General features: G+C 51.3%; 1 protein-coding gene across 1 annotated transcript in view; it reads right to left on the bottom strand.

Moving 5' to 3' along the window:
• PTPRF (protein tyrosine phosphatase receptor type F) overlaps positions 1-21,854 on the bottom strand; it is an 86,966-nt gene extending 65,112 nt beyond the window's left edge. The window contains exons 1-3 of the mRNA XM_007953048.2: positions 21,764-21,854; positions 10,136-10,281; positions 9,816-9,957 (exon numbers count right to left, since the gene is read on the bottom strand). Coding sequence (XP_007951239.1) covers positions 9,816-9,957; positions 10,136-10,281; positions 21,764-21,854 — 379 coding nt within the window. The remainder of the gene's footprint in view (positions 1-9,815; positions 9,958-10,135; positions 10,282-21,763) is intronic.
• Between the last annotated feature and the right edge of the window lie 313 nt (positions 21,855-22,167).

Here is a 22,167-nt window from a genome sequence, read left to right as displayed (position 1 = left end):
CCTTGCACGTGCACAGTGCTACGGGGCGGGCTTGCGCATCTTGGTCAGAGTTGGAACTGTCCCTCCCGCACAAGCTTGGGTGCAGCCGCCGCGCCCCCTCTCATATCCCCACTCCGCAACTCTCGGGGACCCTTCTCCTCAGGCTTCTTCTCAGCTCAACCAACATGCAACTGGGGGCCCCCAGGGTGCCCTGCATAGTGTTGAGAAATCTCCACTTTTGCCTCTGCAACCTCAGCACAGGGCATCTACAATGCATGTGACTAGACCCAATTAACTGCTGATAATGTCTATCAGACAGAAAGAGAACCCCATGGATAACATGGGGGACTTGAGGGCCACTGGGATCCCAAGCCTCTATGCCTGTTGTGGCTTCCACTGGCTTGCATGCATACACTCCTGAGGGTCTGCTGGCACACATCTGTGTGTACCTGTGGTGGGTGCACATATAGGCATGAATGGCTGCCATGATGAGCTATGCAGGTCTTTAGACACTGCAGTAGGAGCCCTTATCCCCATCTCTGGAGAGGTCCTGCTTGCCCCTACTTAGGAAAGGAAGATGATAGGCTATGTGCCAGGGATAGATAGGAGCTGAGGGTTCAAAGAGGGGGGCAAGTGCTTGGCTGAGGTCCCACAGCAGTAGGGTAACTTAATCAGTCTGCCTTCACAGCTCACTTGCAGCCTTGGTGGCTTCCTGGAGGAGGAGGGAGATTCAAGAGTAGGAAGGACCTAAGCGTGGGAGGGACCAAGAGCTTTCTAAGGGGAAGGAGAAGGGGACTATCTGAGCAAAGGCTGTGGAGAAGGTAGGGAACAGTGAGGAGGCTGGAACTGGGCGTGTGTTGGGTCCTGAGGGAGACTAGGCTGGGGGTGAACAGGTGGTCGGCCCAGACTAAGCATCTGGCTGCAATGACTAGGGGAGGGAGGCTGCTGAGACTCCCTACAAAACATACATAGGTCCCTTTGTCCAGCTTAGCCTGGGATGCCCCAAGGCGCCTGGGCCAGTGGGAGGGGGCTGCACCAGGGAAGCTGACAGATGGAGACGCCTTACAGGGTCCCTGGGCAGACAAACCGTCTGTCAGCATGACCTCCTCACCCGTGTTTACCCAGCTTCATGGTGTTTCTGCCTATGCAGGCACACTTGTATACACATATGTATGCAGGCTCCCTGGGGTGTCACCGTTAATAAGCCTGGTCCGCTCCCCCGTATGTGCGTACAAGGCTTGGGCTCACCCTATCTGAACACACAGACACCTAGACACATGCACAGCCAGGGACATACAGAGACATATATGCAGAGGGAGACAGTTGCAAAAATAGAAACCTACATGTGCATGTGGCAGGGCACCTGCAGTGACAAGCACCTGTGGAAATCAACTCATGCAAGCAGATCCAAAGGCGTGTGTAGGCAGAGCCAGGGACACACGTGTGGAGACACATACATGCACCTGGAGACATATACAGAGACAGACATGTGGACAAGGACATACAGAAACATGAAAAACATAGTGGCTGGTAGGGCTGCCTGCTCCCCCAGCCTTGGTGCATGTTGTAAAAGTCAAGGCCAGCTCAACCCTGTCCCTAAGGCAGCTCCATTCTCAACAGCACTGAGACCAAGACACCCAACAGCAAAGCCACTTCCATTCTCTGCCCAAGAGCTCAGCCCAGCTCCCAGGCGTTTGTTTAGGCAGGAAGGGAGGCCTGGGGAGTCTCAGGCCCGTCTCCCTTCGCAGCTTTCAGTCTCAATTTTCAGCTGTTTTTCCAAGAGAAAACTCCCACCTCTTCCAGCACTCAGATTTCATCAAACTTGGCATCTTAAAAGCCTGTTTTGTTTTTGAATCTGAGCTGTTTGGGGCCTGTCGGCGGCAGCAGCAGCGGAGAGAGCCGGGCTGAGAGCAGCCACAGCTTCCCCCTCCCTGCGTGGTCCTCCCAGGGCTTCCCTGAGCCTTACACCACCCTACTCAACATGCTTAATAAGGCCTCTCTGCCACATGCACCTAAATAAACCTGGGGCTATCCCCTGGGTGGGTATATACCTTCCACATGCTATGGCTTCTCTGTCCCATGCTGGACTCTCCTGGGGTTTGCTCACCTAAGTCCTACTCCAGGGAGACTCTTTTTATCCATTTACTCCTCCCTCCCACGTTCAGGCCCAGCTTCCAGTCACTCCAGACCACTGAAAACCTCCATTCACTCCTCAGCTCCCTCCCCCTGCTATCCCCTCTCCTCACCAGCTCCCACCCCCACTGCTTGCAGACAGTACACCACCAAGGTCAAGGATAACTCCATGGCACTAACTCCAGAAGACACTTTTTGGTGGTCATCTTGCCTGACCTCTTGGCAGCACCCCACCCCGCCAACCACTCCCTCTTCCCTCGCACTCTTGTCTTCTCTTGGCTTCCATTGCCACACATTCTCCTGCTTTCCCTACCTCTCAGGCACCTCCTAACCCATCTCCTGTGCCCACTTCTCTTCTCAATATAAGGAGTTAGTTCCTAGGGCTCCATCCAGGCCCTCTTTCCCGTTTTGGTTCTGGTTCCCTGAGATTTGCCACTTCTTGGCCTTCAAAGCTCCATCTCCAGCTGTTGATCTGGAGTGCTATACAAGGCTCGTCAACACATCCCTTGACAACTGATTCAACAGATTTCTAATGTAACTCATCACTTTGCCCCCTGAAGCCTGGTCCTCCTCCTGGGTCTGAATCTTAGAATGGTGCCACTATCTACATGGCCCCTGAACCAGTAAATCAGTCTCTTGCCCCCCCCCCCACACACACACACCACAGAGCCAAACAGTCACTGTTCTTTCTAAACAGCTCCTAATCCGTTCCTCCTTCCTCCCCTACCCACGGTCTGCATTTGTACCACAGTCACTTCTCACCTGGACCTCCTCACTGGTCTCAAATGCCAGCACTCCCCTTCCCAAATATCATGTTGTTCCCACTGCTCCCAAATGTCCACAGGAGTAAACCTGTGTTCTTCAGCCTGGCAACTAGTGGATGGGTTGAGGGGAAGAAGAGCACACCTTACCAAGAATGGAGAATGTGTACACCCAGGGGCATTTTAAACTTCCAATCTGACCAGCAGCTGAGGATCTCAGTTCCCAGAGCCACTGTGGGTATACAGCTGCAGGAGAGGGGACTGAGCAAAGAGAGCACGCACATCACAGGGCCTTGTAAGCACCTGTGATACAGGGGTAGGGGGCCAGCCAGGCTGGGTACACGAAAGGTGCCCAGTGTCCACGGGTAACAGATGAGGCGTGAGTAAAGCCTGTTCCAAGGAAGGATCCATTTAGAAGGGAGTCCACTTGGGCATCTGAAGACAGATCAGAACTAGAAAAAATAAGGGCACGCCAGGTACTAGGAAACCTTCAAGTCCCTCCCTGCAGTGTCCACCTACCTGACCCCCCTCCCATCCTCATGCCTGGGGCCCAGAGCTCTTTAGCAACTGGCTGTAAAGGTTCATGTCCATGGTTCTGAATGCTACTGGGGTCAGAGAGACCACAGTGTCTAGACCAGATGTTCTCAGGTTATGCCTCAGCTGCCCAGGGTTCCAGGTTTGGGGGGCCCATCTTGTGTGGCTCTAAATCTGGGAAGTGACAGGCTTGGCTCCTATACAATTGGCCTGCTACCCAGACGCAAAGGTTGTGGAGCTGGCACAGGATTGGGCAGTGTTTTGCCCTGTTTGTACATGGGGCCAATATGAGTCGGAAGCGATTTGATGGCCCCTGACACCACCACCACCCAGACACAAAAATAGACAACAGGAAAGAGTGTATCTTGCCACTCGAGAAGCTACCTAAAGTAGCCCTTTATCTAAACTCCCCACATCCCAAAGTCAGTGTGGGCCTAGGTAGGGCGAGGTCATTCCACCACAGGGTGGGATGAACAGACAGGCCTGGGGCAGAGAGGAGGGCTGGAACAGGGAGAGATGACTTCCAGGAAAACAATCACCCACCTGCAAATAAAAGCTCCCTTGTGGGCACTGCTCCAGGTCCAGCCCAGCCCAGAACACCTCAGGACAGCATCAAACCCTGTTTATCAGGCTTCATGTTCCTGGGGCTGTTTCCAAAGGCACTAGGGGGGCAGAAGGTCTCAAGAGGTCCCTCATCACCACACAGGTCCCAATGCTAGTCAGGTACAAAGCTGCTGCAGAACCCTGGGGTCTAGGCCCAGCATGGAAGCTCCTGTTCCCCCAGCTTCCACCCACATGGCTGAGAGCAGCTCCTCCTCAGAGCCTGTGCTGAGGATGCAGAGCCAGGATCTCTATGTGGGCATGTGGATTCCTGAGTCCAGTGGCATGGGAGTGTGGTTGTGGTCAGTTAATGGCCACTAAGGCTGGGTGAACACAGGTAAAAGAGTCTGGATTTGGAAAGGGGAGTGAAAGGAGAGGAGGGGATTCTAAGGACTGAGGCAGCAGCCCTACTTGGTAAAGCCTAGCCTCCTGGCCTGGCTGCAGAGATACTACTGACAGGCCACTGCAGACGCTGTCTGAGAACAGCTCAGCCCAACCATTTCCACCTCTGCACAGCTGTTCCTGCTGACCAGCAGCTCAGAGCAGCTTTCCTGTAGGGTCCCAGAGACAATGAACCCAGACAGGCATCTCTGACCTCCTACCAGTACCAGACTGACACCACATATTGAGCTCAGGCTGTTTGCTGCACACCCACCTTGCTGTACACACAGCCCACAAGGTGCACACCCCCCACTATACACACTGCAACACACACACACACACACACACAGAGTGGCTGCACACCCCCTGCTGTCCACACAGCCTGTAAGGCACATACCCCTTGCTGAACATACCACCTGCTATACACACGACATCACACACACATACACACACACTCCCTGCTGCATAGCTCCTGCTGTCCATACAGCACCACACACTTGATACACATACTGCCTTCCACACTGCTCATGGTGTTTATACCACACACGGGGACATGTCATCTGCTACATCCACTCAGCACAAGGCAAGCACTGCTGCCCAACCTGGAGCCCTCTGAGCCAAGCTCCCTTGAACAAAGTCAGAAACAGCCATCCCTGCTTAGTGACTCTCTTCTTCTCCTCGTCCCTTCCAGAATCTACCAAAGTCACCAGAACCCCACCCACACCTCTGGCTGTCTGGCCTCTTCCTGGGGCTTTCTTGATCACAGTCTTGCCTGGCCTGGAACCCACCTCCCCTGAGGACTCCACAACCTCCTGATGGAGCTCCAAGATGTCCCTCTCACCTGCCGGAGAGAAAGGCCTGCCTCCCCTCCCCCTTTGCTCCCCCTCCCTGGTGAGGGAAAATGTCAGATTCCCTGTCTCAGTGGCGGCGGGTGGGTTGGAGGGGGAGTGATTCAGCCGCCGCCTCAAGAGTGCAGAGCAAGAAGAGCTTTTCCTGCCATTACCCGGCGAGGGAGAGGCTGGCGCGCTAATGGCTTCAATTACCACTCAGACAGGAACGCTGGGCGGCGGGGCCCTGTGCTCGTCACAGCTCAGGACGGGCTTACCCCCAGCCAGCTGGTGCTGGGCACCAGCCAGGGCAGGGGTGAAGAGGTAGGCATCACAGGGCAGTCGGGGCCTTGTAGGGCCACATCGGGTATGGGGTGCAAAGGCTAAGAGAAAGAGTGGGTGGGTCACAGAGGTTGCAGTGGAGCAGGGCCTGGGATAGGGACCTGTGTGTGACAGAAGCTGGGCCTGGCATGGGACAAGGCAAGGGCAGAGTACATGCAAATGAACTTGAATGTCCAGGTTCTCTTTTGTGGGTGTGCCGATCCCTTACCTGTGCTCAGGTTTCCCAGACAGCTAGGGTCCTCTCCCAAAGAGCCCTGTGTGTGGTGAGCATGGGCCTTTGGAAGTGCCTACAACGTGTATGGCATGGGGAAGGGACTGACTCTTGATTCCTCAAACCAGCTTCATCCTCTCCTCATGCTCCTTAGACTCTGTGGTAGCCTCCTAGGAATGGCCTGGCTCTCCTCTGGCCCCACCCCAGAGCTCCAGTCATACCATCCTTTCACCCTGTTCCTACACACACCCCAGTTTTCCTGGCCTTCATGGGGGTGGGGTGGGGTGGGGCAGGGCTGGTTAGGCTAGGCTGCTTCCCTCTGGCTCCACCCCTTGGCATCTATGAGGCCTCCCGCTCCACTCCCTTCTGCCAAGCCCAGAGTTGGTCAAGGTTACACAGACCAACAGGGTAAGTCAGCAGTTAGTCTTCCGGGTGCTATGTTTCAGGAATGGGAGGGGCTCCTTCAGGCCTACTGCTCCACCCTCACACTGGGAGCATGGGGAGGACAAGGAGCTGCCCCTACCCTCTCCCTGGCCTCATCAGAAGCCCCCACATATACCCCAGAAGCACAAACACTCCAAGCCCCTGACAAAGAAAACCTCATCTAAGAAGGATCTTCCAAATGAAGAGACCTCTACCAAGTGTGAACCTCTCTCATTGTAGGGCCTGAGAGACCACACTCACCCTCCTCACCCTTTTAAAAGATAAAGCTGTCAAGGGCAACGGTGAGGGAAGAGAGTGCTCAGGATCCAAAGATGACTGGAAAGTGTCAGGGTCAAAGCTGAGGGAGAGGGGATTTGGGGGAGAATTCCCAAAGGGGGTCACTATGAGTTGGAATCAACTCCATGGCAGTGAGTTACACCCCACCCTCACTGGTGGAACAAACAGTTTGTTTTTGGCTACTAACTGAAAGGGCAATGGCTCGAACCCACCCAGTGGCACTGTGAAAGGAAGAGCTGGCAATCTGCTTGTGTAAGATTATAGTGAAGAAAACACTATGGAGTAATCCTACTCTGTAACCCACAGGGTCACCATGACTCAGAAATGACATAATGGCAATAGGTTTGGGTTTTTTTAAAATTCTTCCAACATAACAAGGAGGCCCTTTTTCCCCCAATTAGAGAGTCTGAAAGGATTCCTTCCAGGGCAGGAACCATAGCTCTAGTCCTTCAGCTACCTCTCAAATGCTAGGGTGGGCAGATGGCTCCCTGCTGGGGTAGATGCCAACAGGAGGTAGGGCAGGGCTAAAATACTTGTAAGCTGTAGGGAAACTTAGGTTGGGGGTAACAGAGAGCACTAAGCAATCAGAGATTCTGGTCCAGGGCCTATCCTCTGGGCTCCAACCCCACAGATGCGTCCCTGTGTGAGTATGGGCAGTGGGGGGGAAGACCACCCAAATGATCCCAGCTAGCATAGAAGCCAAGTACTGCAAGATCACATGTTTAGGCCTCAGGATGTACAGCTTCCAACCCACCAGCAGATACTATTTACGATGGAATCCAGTAAAGTGCTTAAGTACACCCCAGACTGGGAGGCAGGTGTTACATCCCTGTTTACAGATGGGGTAAATGATGCTCACAGGAGTAGTCACTTCCCCGAAGCCATATAGTGAGTGAGTAAAGGGGTCGAGAGTCCATGCTCTTGACCACTGCTCTCCACTGTCTCTCTGTGCTGCAGAGCCCACCAACTCAAATGAGACACACAGACACAAAAGAGTTACTGAATGGATGCACGTGTGAAGACATAAAACCACAGCATAAAAACGGCCAATGTGAAAATATGTTCAACTGCTCTTATAATCAAAGAAATGCAAATTAAATTGAGATGCCATTTTTTGCCTATTAACTTGGCAAAGATTTTTTATTTTTAATGATAATTCCCACTGCTGGTGAGGATGTACAAAAAAGAGGCCTTCTTATGCCCTGCTGGCGGGAGCGTAAACTAACACAATCTTCTGGAAATAAGTGAAAGGTTTAAAAATGCATGTGCCCTTTGACCCAGCAATTCTACTTCCATGAATCTGGAATAAACACATAATCAGGAAGGTGAACACATTTATCAACACTGATACATACAGCACCTTATGTATAAAAGCCAAAAACTGCGAACAATGCATATGCAATAGGAAACAGCTAAATAAATTAGGGTACTTCCACATGACTGTTTATCCACAGCCATTAAAAATAATGATGTAGAAGAATATTTAATGGCAAGAAGATGTTCACAATAAATTAAGTTTAAAAAAAAAAAAAAGCAAGGTATGAATCACTGGGCAGAAAGTGATCATATTTTTACTATACATATATAGATGTTGCTGTTGTTAGTTGCCATCAAGTTGAGTTTGACTCATGGCAACCCCTGTGACAGAGTGGAACTGTCCCATAGAGTTTTCTTTTCTATAACCTTTACGGGAACAGATCTTCCAGGTCTTTCTCCCATGGAACCACTGGGTGGGTTTGAAATACCAATCTTTTGGTAAGTAGCTGAGTGCTTAACCAGGGTTTCTTACTGTTGTTGTTGTTAGGTGCTCTGAGTCAGTTTTAACTCACAACAACACTATGTACAACAGAACAAAACACAGCCCTGTCCTAGGCCATCCTCACAATCACTGCCATGCTTTAGCCCACTGCCGCAGCCACTGTGTTGATACAGCTTGTTGAAGGTCTTCCCCTTTTTTGCTAACCCTCCACTTTATCCTTCTCCAGGGACTGGTCCCTCCTGACAACATGTTCAAAGAACAAGAAGTGAAGTCTGGCCTTATATAACCAAAAAACTGCCAAAGCACGTGTCACCAAGTCCATTCTAACTCATGGCGGCCCCACGTGTGTCACAGTACAACTGTGCTCCACAGGGTTTTCCATGGCTGATTTTTCGGAAATCAGATTGCCAGGCCTTTCTTCCCAGGTACCTCTGGATGGACTCAAATCTCCAACCTTTTAGTCAGCAGCCAAGCACACTCATCATTTGCATCACCGAGGGACTCCAGACAGAGATAGACAGACACATAAAATGGACTACAAGTTAATAACCAAATGTTAATAACAGAGGTAGGATCATGGATGATTTTCATTTTCTCCTATGTATTAATCTATACTTTACAAATTTTTGAATGAATAGGTATGAGTACCGTAATTTATAAAGTAACAATCAAATGCTGTTTTTTTAATGCATACACAGACATATCTGGATGAATGAAGCCACCAGGGCTGGGTCTCCTCCTGCCACTTCCCCCTCTAACAAGCCCATTGGTAGTTCCTATGTCCCCAGAAAGTTTTCATGCCTCAGTCTGGTTTGGTGCAACCTGTCTTCCAACCTCTTTCAGGCTCATGGTAACCTGTTCTCCCTGCTTCCCTCTGTGAATGAACTAGATGCCTTGAAAGCTCTATCTTCTCTTGTCTTTGGGCCTTGGTACATGCTGTTCCTTCTACCAAATCCTCCTTTTTCTTACAAACTTCCACTTGTCCTCAGGTATTAACTCCCTCCTTTCAGCAGCCCTTTGTGATGCCCCTCTGCAGGGCTTATTGGAGACCATGAGCACCTTGAGGGTGAGGTCCCAGTTAAATGACCCTCTGGACTTCAAGGCATCATCTGGGAATGTTTGTGAATGAACAGAAGAGCCGTAAGTGAGGCGAGGCATTACAATCTAGAGCCCAGACCCCAGCCTAGGGTCCTCAATCATAGAGGCAACAGAGAACAAAGCTGTCTGAAGGAAAGCCTACAGACAGGCTCCTGCGGCATATCAGATCCTCTGCCAGCAGCCATGGAACCCAAAGAACACTGAGCTACAGCACCACACCCCAAGTCAGACCCCAGACCCTACCTGAGGAATGGGCCGGCTCAGCATAAGAACATGGACACCTTACACACAGCCACCCAGGGCACAAGCCAAGGAACTTTAGCCAGATCCAACAGTGCCCACTGTTCACTGCTGACCCTAGAAGTGCTAGTCTAGTCCTCTTTTCTCCCAAAATGCCCAGGGCAGGAAGAGGGCTGCCTGGCACTCTCTGTGTATCACTCTACCTGCCCACGTCCCTCCTCAGCACATACCTTCAAGCACAGAGAGTTTGGCACTAGTGTTGATCTCTCCCAGACTGTTGGTGGCTGTGCACTCATAGATGGCTTCATCTCGCTGCACCCGCAACGGCTGGATCCGCAGCACTGACCCTGCCCCGTCGTCAAACTCAATTACCTGCCGGAGGACAGACGTGTAGTCACAGCCTGCTCAGGACACAAGAGCCTGCTCAGGGTCAGTGGTTCTCCCTCAGGGAAGGAGACCAAAGGGAGAGGATAGAGGATCAGCCCCCAGAATAGTGAAACCCTGAGCCCTGCCTCTGCCTCTGCCCCCTCCCACCTAACTAAGCACGTACCTCAAAGCGCTGGGAGCTGACTTTCTTCCCCTTCTTCATCCATGTGATGCGTGGCTTGGGCTCCCCTGTGGCCTGGCACACGAAGGAGGCTACACCTCCTGACAGCCCAGTCTGGTCCTCAGGGACCTTAATGAAGACAGGCTTGCCTGGAAAAGATGGAGACAGGAGGTCATTTCTGGTCGTCATGGGAGGAGCGGGGAGAGGGACAAGAAAGTCTTATGCAGAATAGTAACTGCACCTAACACTTTTGTAGTGCTCACTATGTGCGCTATTCAAGTATTTGTTAACTCTTTAAGAAAAATTAAATTTACATATATAAAAATGTAAGGAGCTCTGGTAGCACAGTGCCTAAGGCACTTGACTGCTAACTAGAAGGCTGGTGGTTCAAACCCACCAGCCACCCCTCGGAAGGAAGATGGGGCAATCTACTTCCATAGTGATACTGCCTCAGAAACCCAGGAGGGGTCTCTATGAGTTGGATTCGACTCGACGGCACCTAACAACAACAATATAAAAACATATATATACACACACATATATGTGCATACACATATGTACATATACTCATATACATATATATATATATATATATTTATATATATACACCTACGTACATGTAAAAGTTGCTATCAAGTTGATTCAGACTCATGGCAACCCCGTATGTGATGTGTGTCAAAGTAGAACTACACTTCATAGGGTCTTCAGTGGCTGATTTTTTCAGAAGTGTATCACCAGGCCTTTCTTCTGAGGCATTTTTGGATGGAGCAGAACTTCCAACCTTTTGGTTAGCAGTCAAGTTTGTTACCTGTCTGCACCATTCAGGGACTCCTTATGCACATGCTGTTGATGTTAGCTGCCATCGAGTTGGCCCCCAGCTCATGACACCCATGTATAATGGGATCGGATCGCTGTGACTCAGGGTTCACACTGGCTGACTTTTCAGAAGTAGCTCACCAGGCCATTCTTCCTAGTCTTAGTCCAGAAGCTCTACTGAAACCTGTTCAGCATTACAGCAAAACGCAAAACACTGCTGATGGACAGGTGGTGGCTGTGCTCAAGGTACATGAGCTGGGAATTGAACCCACGTTTTCCATACTGAAGGCAAGAATTCTATCACCCAGCTACCACTGCCCCTACTTAACCATGGAAGTGGGTGCTATACCATCTCTGTTTATAGAGAAGAAAATCAATGCACAGAGAAATGAAGGGATTTTTTGTCCAACATGACACAGCTGGTAAATGGCGGAGCTGAGATCTGAACCCAGACGTTCTGAGTCTGGAGTCCACACTATAACAAATATTTTTCTGTCTCTTATCAAAAAACCAAACCCAACCCATGCTGTCAAGTTGATTCTGACTCATACACCCTATAGGAAAGAAGTGAATTGCCCCATAAGGTTTCCAAAGCTGTAAATATTTATGGAAGTAGATGGCAACAACTTTCTCCCTTAGAGTTGGTAGGTTTGAACTGCCAACCTCTCGGTTACTGGCAGAGCGCTTTAACCACTGCACCACCACGGCTCCCCATCTGCCTCCCATCCTCTTTCAATTCCAAGCTCTAGGACAAAGCCATGGTGGAGAGCTGTGGGGAAGAGCCCCAGCACCGCCCTTCCAGACTCATTCCGCCTCCACTGCTCTCCATCTAGGTGATGGCACCTCCAGTCACCCCACGGCTCAAGGCTCAACTCAGAACTGTGACTCCTCCTCTCCCTCAGCCCCTACATACCAGCAGTCCCAGAGGCCTAGACATTCCAGCTCCTAAGTATCTCTGGATATCTTCCCAGGTGAGTGCTTTCCTGTAAAGCTGCCCATCCCTACTCCTGCCCCACAGGCTTGGTTATTGCCTTCTGACAGCCTGGCCAGCTCCCCAAAGTGTCCACAGGGAGGTGGGGGAGGGGTATAGAGAAGGGAGTTTAGCCATTGTACCTGCCATACCCATATCACGTTGGTGTACACACCAGGTCCAAGTGGGCGCATCCTGTGAATTCCACTACCCAGGGTCACAAAACAGAGAAATCTGGTTTCATTAAGACATAGCAACACCTTGTTAATCCTGACAGCGGATCCATTTCTGATTAGTCAGATCAATGAACAGCTCTAGGAAGGGCTGATACCGTGAGAAATGACCTTTCAGACCACCTGCTTGGTGCCAACGATCCCAGGCTGGCACAGAAACGTGTGTTCATCGACAACAATCTTTTGCCAAGCACCCACTCTGTGCCAGGTACTTCATGTCTGTTATCTCACTCAGTCCTTCATCATTATTATCCCCAGTTTACAGGCTCAGAGAGGTCAAGTCACTTGCCCAAGGTCGCACAGCCAGTGACAGGCACAACTCAGAACCATCTGACTCCAAAACATCTGGCACAACGTTGTTCACATGGAACTGTGGGGGACCTTGTCCAGAACAGTGTCAGTGGTTAGTGGGGAATGAGAGGGATGAGGGAGTAGAGCTGAGAGTGAGGTGACTAGAGAAGACTGGCTGTGACTAGGAAAATAAAGAAATGGCGACAGCTGGAAGGGATGGAGATTGGAAAAAGGTTTTAAATTTTTTGTTTTCTTTTTTCTTAAGACACAGTGTTTACAGCACAAAATGACCAAGGCAAGGGAGGACACTGGGCAGTGCAGAAGGGTGAAAAGCAACAAAGGTAAATACTATTATACACATGATCCTGCAATAATAGTAGTAACAAACAATATCTAAGGGTAGACAAATAGGCAGACATGTGAATAGGTGAACAGGAGTATACTGTTGAGTATATACAGGTTTGGCACAGGGTATTTCTACGTATGAATTTGTATGTGCTGCAAAGGGATCCCAGGTTATGGTAGAGTATACAGGGAGCAAAGTTCTGAAAACTTTCAGTTCCTTTTAGACAGGAACTGAAAACTTCTTGGCCACAACCAAATACTTTGAAGGAATGAGTCACTGGACTTGGGGATTTTGGACCACAGTCTTGGGGGATGTCTATATCAACTGGCATAACACAGTCCACAAAGACACTATTCTACATCCTACTTGGGTGAGTAGTGGCTGAGATCTTAAAAGCTTGCAAGAAGCCAGCTAAGTAAGAAGCAACTATTGGTCTTTCCCCACCCAGAGCAAAGAAGGGGTAAGAAATTCAAAGACCCACGGAAACAATTAGTCCAAGGACTAAGGGAGCACGTGAACCAGTCTCCACTCCCCTGAGACCAGAAGAACTAGATGGTGCCCAGCTACCACTATCAACCATTCTGATCAGGATCACAATAGAAGGTCCTAGACAGAAAAGGGAGGGGGAAGAAAAGGTAGAACAAAACCTAAAATCATAATAAAGAAGACCAGACTCACTGGTCTGAGAGAGACTGGTGAAACCCCTGAGATTGTGGCCCCTATACCCTTCAAGCCCCGGAACTGAACCCACCCCAGAGATCATCTTTCAGCTAAGCAACAGACAGGCCTATAAAGTGAATAATAACACCAAGGAGGAATGTGCTCCTCAAATCAATCAACTATACAAGACCAAAAGGGCAACATTTGCCCAAAAACAAAGATCAGAAGGTAAGAAGGGGCAGGAAAGAAGGATGACTAGAGACAGGGAAACCAGAGAAGAAGCAGGAAGAGTGCTGTTCCATCGAGGAGACTGCAATCAATGTCATGAAAAAATGTGTATAAACTGTTGAATGGAAAACTAATATGCTCTGTAAACTTTCACCCAAATTACAATAAAAAGCTAAAAAAAAAAAAAAAAAAAGATGCAATGTTTAAATGCTGAGGGGAAGGAACCAGCAGCAAAGGAGAGGGAAGGGAATGCAGTAGAGAGAAGAAGGATAACAGGGCAGAGCACCCAAGGACAGGAGGGCCCAAGGGGACCACCGATGCAGGGAGTGACAGCTAAAAGTACAGAGAACAGAGGGTGATCCTTGCAGGGAGAAAGGAGGGAACTCACCTTACCAAGCACCTCCAGGGCCCAGTGGCTCTGGAGGTTTATGTCATTAAGCAAGTCACCTACCATCTCTGAGCCTCCATTTTTTCATCTGCAAAATGGTGCTAGTGACAGTCCCACCTTACAAGTCTGTGTGCATGAAAGGAGATGACTGTAAACTGCTTGCACAGGCTGGACACACAGTGGACAGTGAGGTTAGTCATCATTGCACTATTAATCTTAAAACAATCCCGTGAGACAGATGACATTATCATCCCCATTTTAGGGATGGGAAAATGGAGGCTCAGAGGGTTAAGAGACTGAAAAGTCACAGAATGACTTGGGGATGGAGCCAGGCAGGTTCCAAAGCCCCAGCTCACCATACTGTAACAAACATATAACCCTTCCCTAAAGGAAGAAAAACAGGGACCCACATAACTCTCTCTTGGAGTACCTAGAGTAGAAGAGGGACAGCTGGCCCAGAGGGCCAGGGCAGGCATGGGTGTAGTGGCAGTCTTAGACGGGAAACACATAAGCCTGGCAGGGACCAGAGTGACATGGGATGACACAAATGCTCCAGAACTCCTCAGTTTACCTTTCCATTCCCTTGACTGTATTTTGAAGGAGCCAGACTCTCTCAGTCTGCAGTTGTCTGCAGAGCCTGTCATTGTTTGCTGGTCCTTTTAGATAGGTCTTCTCAGACAGGACTCTGCCTACTCCAGCTCCAGTGGGAGCTTCTCTGTGTCCCCCTCCCCCACTGAGCACCTTCCCCTACACCTGGTGACTTCCAGACGGCAGCTTCTCACAGTTTGTCTACAATGCTACCACCATAATCCATCTTTTCCTGACTGGACAGCCTACTGGCCTAATAAACTAGTTACTATCCCTGCCTCCAGTCCTGCCTCCTCCAGTCCACTCTCTCTATTCAGCAGCCAGAGTGAACAGTCCGCTTCTTCCCCTAATCAAAAGCTTCCAAAGGCCTCCCACTACTGCTTTCAGAATTATCAGGGACAGGAGCTCTGGTAGCGTAGTGCCTAAAGCATCTGGCTGCCAACCAGAAGGCTGGTAGTTCAAACCCACCAGCCACTGCTAGGAGGGAAGGTTGGGCAATCTACTTCCATAGTGATACCACCTCAGAAACCCAAGGAGTAGTTGCTATGAATTGAAATTGACTCAACTGCACTGAGTTTGGTTTTTGATTTATTATCACAGACAAGGTCCTGTCAGGCCTGACCTGGCCACTCTCCTCGAAGCCCTGGCTTTCATTTTGAATAAGGAATATTCCTTGCAGCCACAGGGCCTTTGCACAAGAAGTTCCTTCTGTCAAGAACCTCTTAGTCCACCTCTTCACCTGCCAACTCCCCTTCACCCTTCTGATTTCAATTTAAACATCACTTCCTCGTAAACCTTTCTGACACCCCCCCACACACACACACAAGTTCAGTTCCTGGTCTTAGGCTCCTCCTTAACTCCCTCGGCTTCTCTCATAGCATTGCCTACAGTTTGTTATATATGTGTGTGAGGTTATGATTTCTATACTTTTTTGGTTGATTATTTGCTTCCTCATCTGGAAAGTAACTCCAGGAAGGCAGAGACCATGTCTGCCTGGCTTCCTGCCCTTCCCCAGTGCTCTGGCACCCAAGAGTGCCCCAATAACATGTACTGAATGAATGAATGAACTAATGCAGGAATGCCTCAGAAAGATGGAGACTGCAGCCCCTCACACACCAGAAGAACCTCTCACTGCCAAGGACAGAAACCCTGGTATAAAGTCCCCCTCCAGCTTCTGTCTGCAACAGAAACCAGAGGCTGGAACCTGTTGAACCAGAATGGCTAGTGAGTCCGCCTGGGGACAGAGTGGGGCGGGGCCTCCTCGCCAAACAAAGAACCAGAGAAGCTGGGCAGGAGAGCCAGGTATGGGAAGGGGAAAGACCTGAAAATAGCGTGGAGGTTGGATTGTGCCCAACGCCTGGGGCTGATGAGGAGGCAGATCTACCCCATCCCCTCACCTTTGAAGCCAGTGTCCCTCCCAGCCCACCTACCCAACAGACTCAGGCAAGATTGGCAATGCTGCCCATGTCTTGTATAGCCCAGAGGGTGATGGGTAGGCCCCTTTCCTCAGTAGGCCTTGTCCTCTGCTTTCATTCAATCCAGCCCCTACACCATCCCGAGGGCAACTCACAAACAGCACCAACACCACACCCCACCTCTCAGCCTTATCCCAAAGCCCTGCCAAGCCCTTGCCCCATGTACTGTTCACCAGGAGAATCTCTATGAAGAGCGCAAAGCTGAGCACGACTCTCTCTGCTGCAAACGTTGTCCCTTGTCCCTGTACCTGCCTCCCCATTCTCCTCCCCAAACTTGCTCCTGCTAGCCTCTCCAGGCTCATCTTGTTTACTGGCTCAGCAAGTACTTTTTGAGCACCTTTTTTACTCCAACACACATGGCATTTACCATGAGTCAGAACTGACTTGACAGCAGTTTTTTTTTTTTTTTTATTATGGGCCAAGTCAGGAATGAGATGGACCCACCTCGGTCCCTGTGGTCTTATCACTCACCTCCCAGGCCTGGCCCTTCCATACCTACTTGCTTTTGCCCGTGCCCTGCTAACATCTCCAACTGGGAAACACTCATGTGTCCAACCTCCCAAGCTACTTTAGAAGCCTGTCCTGTGTCCCCACTGACTAGTTTCTTATTTCAGCACCAATCACATCCCACAGTGATTGGAGAGGCCCCAGGCAGGCTGGCAGAAATGGGCTACTGTTTACCTCTGTGCCCAATGCCTGACATCTGAGTTTGGTGAAGGTCTGAACACAACTTTCAGATCTAGGCCAATAGGGGGCTGTCTGCTCATGCTGGGAGGGACCTCCTGCCATACTCCTTTCCCAACAGAAAAGTTCTGTGGCTGGGCACATTCGGAAACTATGCACCTCACCCAGTCTGACGCCCCAGAGTGTAGCTCCACCTTTTCTCTTCCATCCTCTTTCTCTCCTTCCCGCTAGGCGGAGGGCATGGGTGGCACAGCCCTTTGGACAGCAGGTCCCAGCGGTACGCCCTGGGACTCTGCCCTGCTCAATATTCTCAGGAGGATACAGGCTGCAGAGCCCAGGAGAGGTGGGAAAGGAAACAAGTGGAACTGGCCTGGGGGCCCACACCTCCCGGTGAGGTTACAGGGTTCCAGCCTGGGGGACAGCCAAACTGGGCCACCTCCAAGGCTCCTCCATGGGGAGACTGACTGCTATTTTGTGCCTTCCCTGTGGAGGACATGCACATGCACACAACAGACAGCACCCGGAAGTAAAGCGCAGACGTGGAAGCAAAGAGCGAAGCCAGGGACAGGGAGGGACCAAGAGAACAGGGAGGGAGCTCCTGGAGAGCAGATTTCCCAGGCACTGAACCACCTAATGAGCTGGGGACTCATTAAGGCTGGCTCCTGTGACTGCTCCAGGTGACCCCGCAGGGTCCCCACCACCCCCTCAGAGACAACCCTGGGTTCCTGGGGAACAAAGAGTGAGCCTCAGGTCATGCCTCCATGAGGGAGTACATATTAGATGCCAGGTGCCTGGTCCATATGACCTCAGTTAACCTTTCCAGGTAGGTGTGCTTACCACCATTGTGCAATAGGAAAATAGGCCTCGAGAGAGAAAGCAACCTGACAGAAGTCTCACAGGGAGGGCAGAGTTCTAGACAGGCCACCAGGCCCTTCCTGTTCATGAGAACGAGGGGGAGGGCATTGCAGAGCCTGTGTGTAGCTCCCTGCCACAAGGCTAGCTTCACAGGCTTGGATGGGGAGTGGGACATAGCTGCTCAGGCCCTGGCCTACCTACCTCTGAAGCTGCCCCCACCGGCTCCTCCAGTCTGGTGATTTCAAGTAACTAGACCACATCCAGGCCCCCCACTCGCACCATCATGCATCCCTGTCCCTGCAACATGCTGCCTGGGGAATGGAGGGGGACGGTTCTCATTGTGGTACTCCCGTGAGCTCCATGGAGAAGCCTAGGCCCACTCTTGCTTCTTCCTCTCAAGCTTACTTCATTATATACCCCCCTCAACATTAACAAATGCCTGCTCGCCTTTCTAGCCACCCTTCTTCCAAAATATCTCCCATCCCCTTCCCAAGATGTTTAGGTCATGGCCTCTGTGACAATGGCCCCCATGACAGTACACTCTGTGGTATAGTCTCTGTATCAGCCTGAGCCTCCACATTGTGGGCTCTGAAGGCCACAGGTGTGGATTCTTTCCAGCCGAGCATCTGACACACACATCAGATCATCACAAACCCCTTCCTGGCTCAGGACCACCTGACCCAAAGCTTCCCCTTTATGAGAAGCCACAGGGCCCTGGGCTAGGGTAGCTATGCTGAGAGGGATCCAGCCTGGTGCGCCTGGGGTTTCCATTGGAGCTGACTCAGCACTGATGCCAGGCCTACGGGCTAACTCTTGGCAGCTGCTTCTCCACCCCCCTTCCCTCCACTCCCTCAGAGGCCAGGGCCCCCATTCATTTGTCTCGTTAAGAGGCCTATAGAAACACATTTGGCCGCTCTGCGCTTCACTGCTCTGGTCGTCAATTCTCTGGGGCGCCTACCCTACCTTCTTCAGCAGCCCTGCACCCGTTTGGCCGCTTGCCCCTGGCTAGAAGCTCCCAAGCTCAGCCCAGGTCTGGCCATGGTGGGGAGACAGATTCAAAAGTGTGTTTAGCTTAAGGCAGGCCTGAGGGACAGACCCTGCCTCCCAGGGCCAGGTCACCACGGCCCTAGCCCAGGCCCCTGTCCCACAGTTCACTACTGTAGAGGAAAGCCTACCTCACCTGAACCCCACCACATTGGATGAGACAGGATTTCAGCTTCTTCACCTGGTTGCTATCTTAAAGACACTGGTCATTGGGCTCTGATCCCAAAGGACAAACAAGAACATTCCTGGACTTGGCTCCCAAAATTCTTCCCTGTGCCCCTCAATCCCTGCTGGAGGACAGGCCTGGTCTCATTCCTTCACTCAAACACCCACTGATTGACAGTTGTAAGCACCTACCACATGCCAGGCCCTGAGTTAGACAATGGCCCAGCCACCCAGGACTCACAATCTAATGGGACAGACAGATTCGAACAGACACTTACAACCGTGCGATTTAAGGGGGTTGGGGGTGGGGTGCAGAGGAGTGGCACGTGACCCAGGCTGGGGATCAAGTTGGCTCCTGGAGGAAGTGATGGCTCCAGGTGAGCAGGAACTGGTCAGGTACAGGGACTGGGGAAGGATGCGCCAAGCAGAGAAAACAGAGGAACAGAAAAGCCTGGACACCAGAGAACATGCCAGCAACTGAAAAGTCAGTAAGGTGGAGGTGTAGGAGAAGAGTGAACGAAGGGACTGGCAGGGATGGGAGGAGGAAGGGCTAAGATCCCTAGAGTTGATCCTGATGGCAATAGGGTGGAGGGGGTGAAGGGTTTTCAACCGAGGAGTGCAATATTAGGCTTTCATTCTGAAACATGACTCTCACTTGAAAATGGAGGATGGATTATGAGGGAAGTGACTGGAGGCAGGAAAACCATCAGGAGCCTGTACATGCAAAAGCTGAGGGTGGCTTGAACGAAGGCGGTGGAGAGAGAAACATGGATGCATCCCAAACATGGTAGAAACAACACAACTTGGTAATGCATTAGATGTGGAGTATGAGAGGAGTAGGCTAAAAGGAGGCCCACGTCTCTGACCAGGAGAGAGAACATGGGAAGAGGAGCAGGTTTGGGGGTAGGGGGTAGAGGGTGGGGGTACAGGTTAGGGCATGTTGAATCTGGTAAGAGGGGGAATAAGGTCATTCCCGCAGGATATGTAGTCTCTCTCTTTCTTTTTTTTTTAGTTTTATTGTGGTGAAAACATACACAAGACATTCACCAATAACTTCCAAATTTATAGCTTGGGGACACTGATTACATTTATCATGTTGTACCACCATTATTGATATGCAGTCTCTTAAAGCCAAGCTGGGCAATCCTCCCCCTGCCCTGGAGCCTCACCCTTCCCTCCAAGACCTGACTCACACCTGCTGAGGACTTCTATCCCCACTTGTCCCTGCAGTTTCAAGCCCTCTCCCACCAGCCCCAACCAGGCCTGGAGCACCCTTGCCCTTTCCCCTCACCTGACCTCCCCAATCTAGACCCCCAACCCTACTCTACTTGCCCCGCCTTCTCACTGCTGACACCTCAGTACCCCCTACCTTTACCCCTTGGGAGGAATGCCTTCCTTTTCCCCTTTCCCTTCTAGCTCCACCTAGGGCCCAGCTTCTGAGGACAAAGGGCGGGGCTGCTCTAGTCCCACTCGCCTCCAGATCTGGTCCCAGATAATTAATTAGGACCCAGAGCCTGGAGAGAGATCTGTGCCCAGACTGGGAGACAGGGGTTGGGGGAAGCCTTTTGGCCTGCTGATTCCAGGCTGACCTCTGGGTTGGTCCTTGGCCATCTCTGGGCTCCAGGCAGCCTAGGAACAGCCCCTTCCCCCAGGGACCTTGGCTCCGACCTCGCCCCTCCCCCTCGGACTGCAGATTGGCTAAATCTGCCCTGTGCCCCGCCTCCAACCAGTAACCAAGCAGTGGTAACCATGGCGACAGGGCGGCTGCGGCCAGTCTTCTAGTATCAGGCAGGGGGATGGGCGGCAGGAAAGGGACCAAAGTTCAGAGTTGGATCTAGGGTAGGGGACAATATCCCCCTACACACACACTCACACAACAGGGGCATTGAAGGTGCTTAGCTTTCTGCTGGCCAAGTGCAATCTTCCCTCAATTAACAGGCTAAGAGGTTAGGAGGAGGGGAGATGCCCCTTTGCCTTGAAGGTTCCTGGTGAAAGTGGAAGAGGGGCTCAGTGTCCCCATATTTGGATCCTGAGCTCTGGATGGTTCTGGCTTCTGAGCTCCCTCTGGACCTGTAGACAAATCTGGTATTCCATTCCCATGTCCACACACAGATCCCAGTGCTGCCCTCCTATTCCCACACCAACCCCTGGACATGGCTCACACTGTGTGCATCCACACGCATCTGCAGTGGTGGACACAGCACATACCTGGGAACATCACACACACATACCACATGAATCCAGGACACGTCTCACCCCAACCACATAAAACAGGGTCACACTTAGATATGCCCCACACATTCCACAGGATGCTCCCAAGAAGCAGTGGGGCTGGGGTACTTCTTGGAAGGGGCTCTCAAAATAAGGTTCTCTAGGACAGCTCTCTGGTAGCATAGTGGCTAAAGCACTTGACTGCTAACCAGAAGGCTGGCGGTTCAAACCCACCAGCCACTCCTCGGAAGGAAGGTTGGGCAATCCTACTTCTGTAGTGATACTGCCTCGGAAACCCAAGGAGGGGTCGCTATGAGTCGGGGCCGACTCGACGGCACATAACAACAACAACAACAACAGGACAGAAGGAACTCTGGTAGCATAGTGCCTAAGGCATTTGACTGCTAATCAGAAGGCTGGCGGTTCAAATCCACCAGCCACTCCTTGGAAGGAAGATGGGACAATCTACTTCTGTAGTGACTGCCTCGGAAACCCAAGGAGGGGTCACTATGAGTTGGGTCCCACTCAACAGCACATAACACAACAGGACAGAAGAAGGTCTCAGAGGTGTATCTGGCTACCCTGTGTCTCATTCAGGTCCTGTTCCTCATCCTGCAGCTAGGAGGAATACCACCTTTTGCCCTGGGAGATACTACACCTTGAGGGGTCAGACTTACTGTCGCCATAGGCACCTGCCACCAAACCAAGCATCACGAGTACAGGCACAAGGGGCACCATCGTCCTCCCTGGGGCTGGCTCAGGGGCCATCCAGGGCTCCAGCACCACAGCCAGTCACAGCCCAGGACAATCAGACCTGTGATGGAGAGAAGGGCAGAGCCAGTTAGCTGGTATCCACCAATACCTCTCCTGCCCACCCATGCCACCTCCTGGCTCCCACTGACCCACCCAGACCACCACTCATACCCAGAACCTAGTTCAACAGATACCCACACATATACTCGACCTGTGCAATGATCACCAGAACTTTTGACCCTGTGACCACCCAGGCTCCTCAATGATCCTCCAGTGACCACAGGGTTAACTCAGCAGTCCCACTATAGGAAGACAGAGTCCAAGAGGC

Source organism: Orycteropus afer, unplaced genomic scaffold (genome assembly GCF_000298275.1).
Source record: "Orycteropus afer afer isolate SDZICR_OR568_19922 unplaced genomic scaffold, OryAfe1.0 scaffold00370, whole genome shotgun sequence".
Lineage (NCBI taxonomy): Eukaryota > Metazoa > Chordata > Mammalia > Tubulidentata > Orycteropodidae > Orycteropus > Orycteropus afer.
Note: the sequence above shows the minus strand (reverse complement) of the source record. Positions and strands in the feature narration are given on the sequence as shown.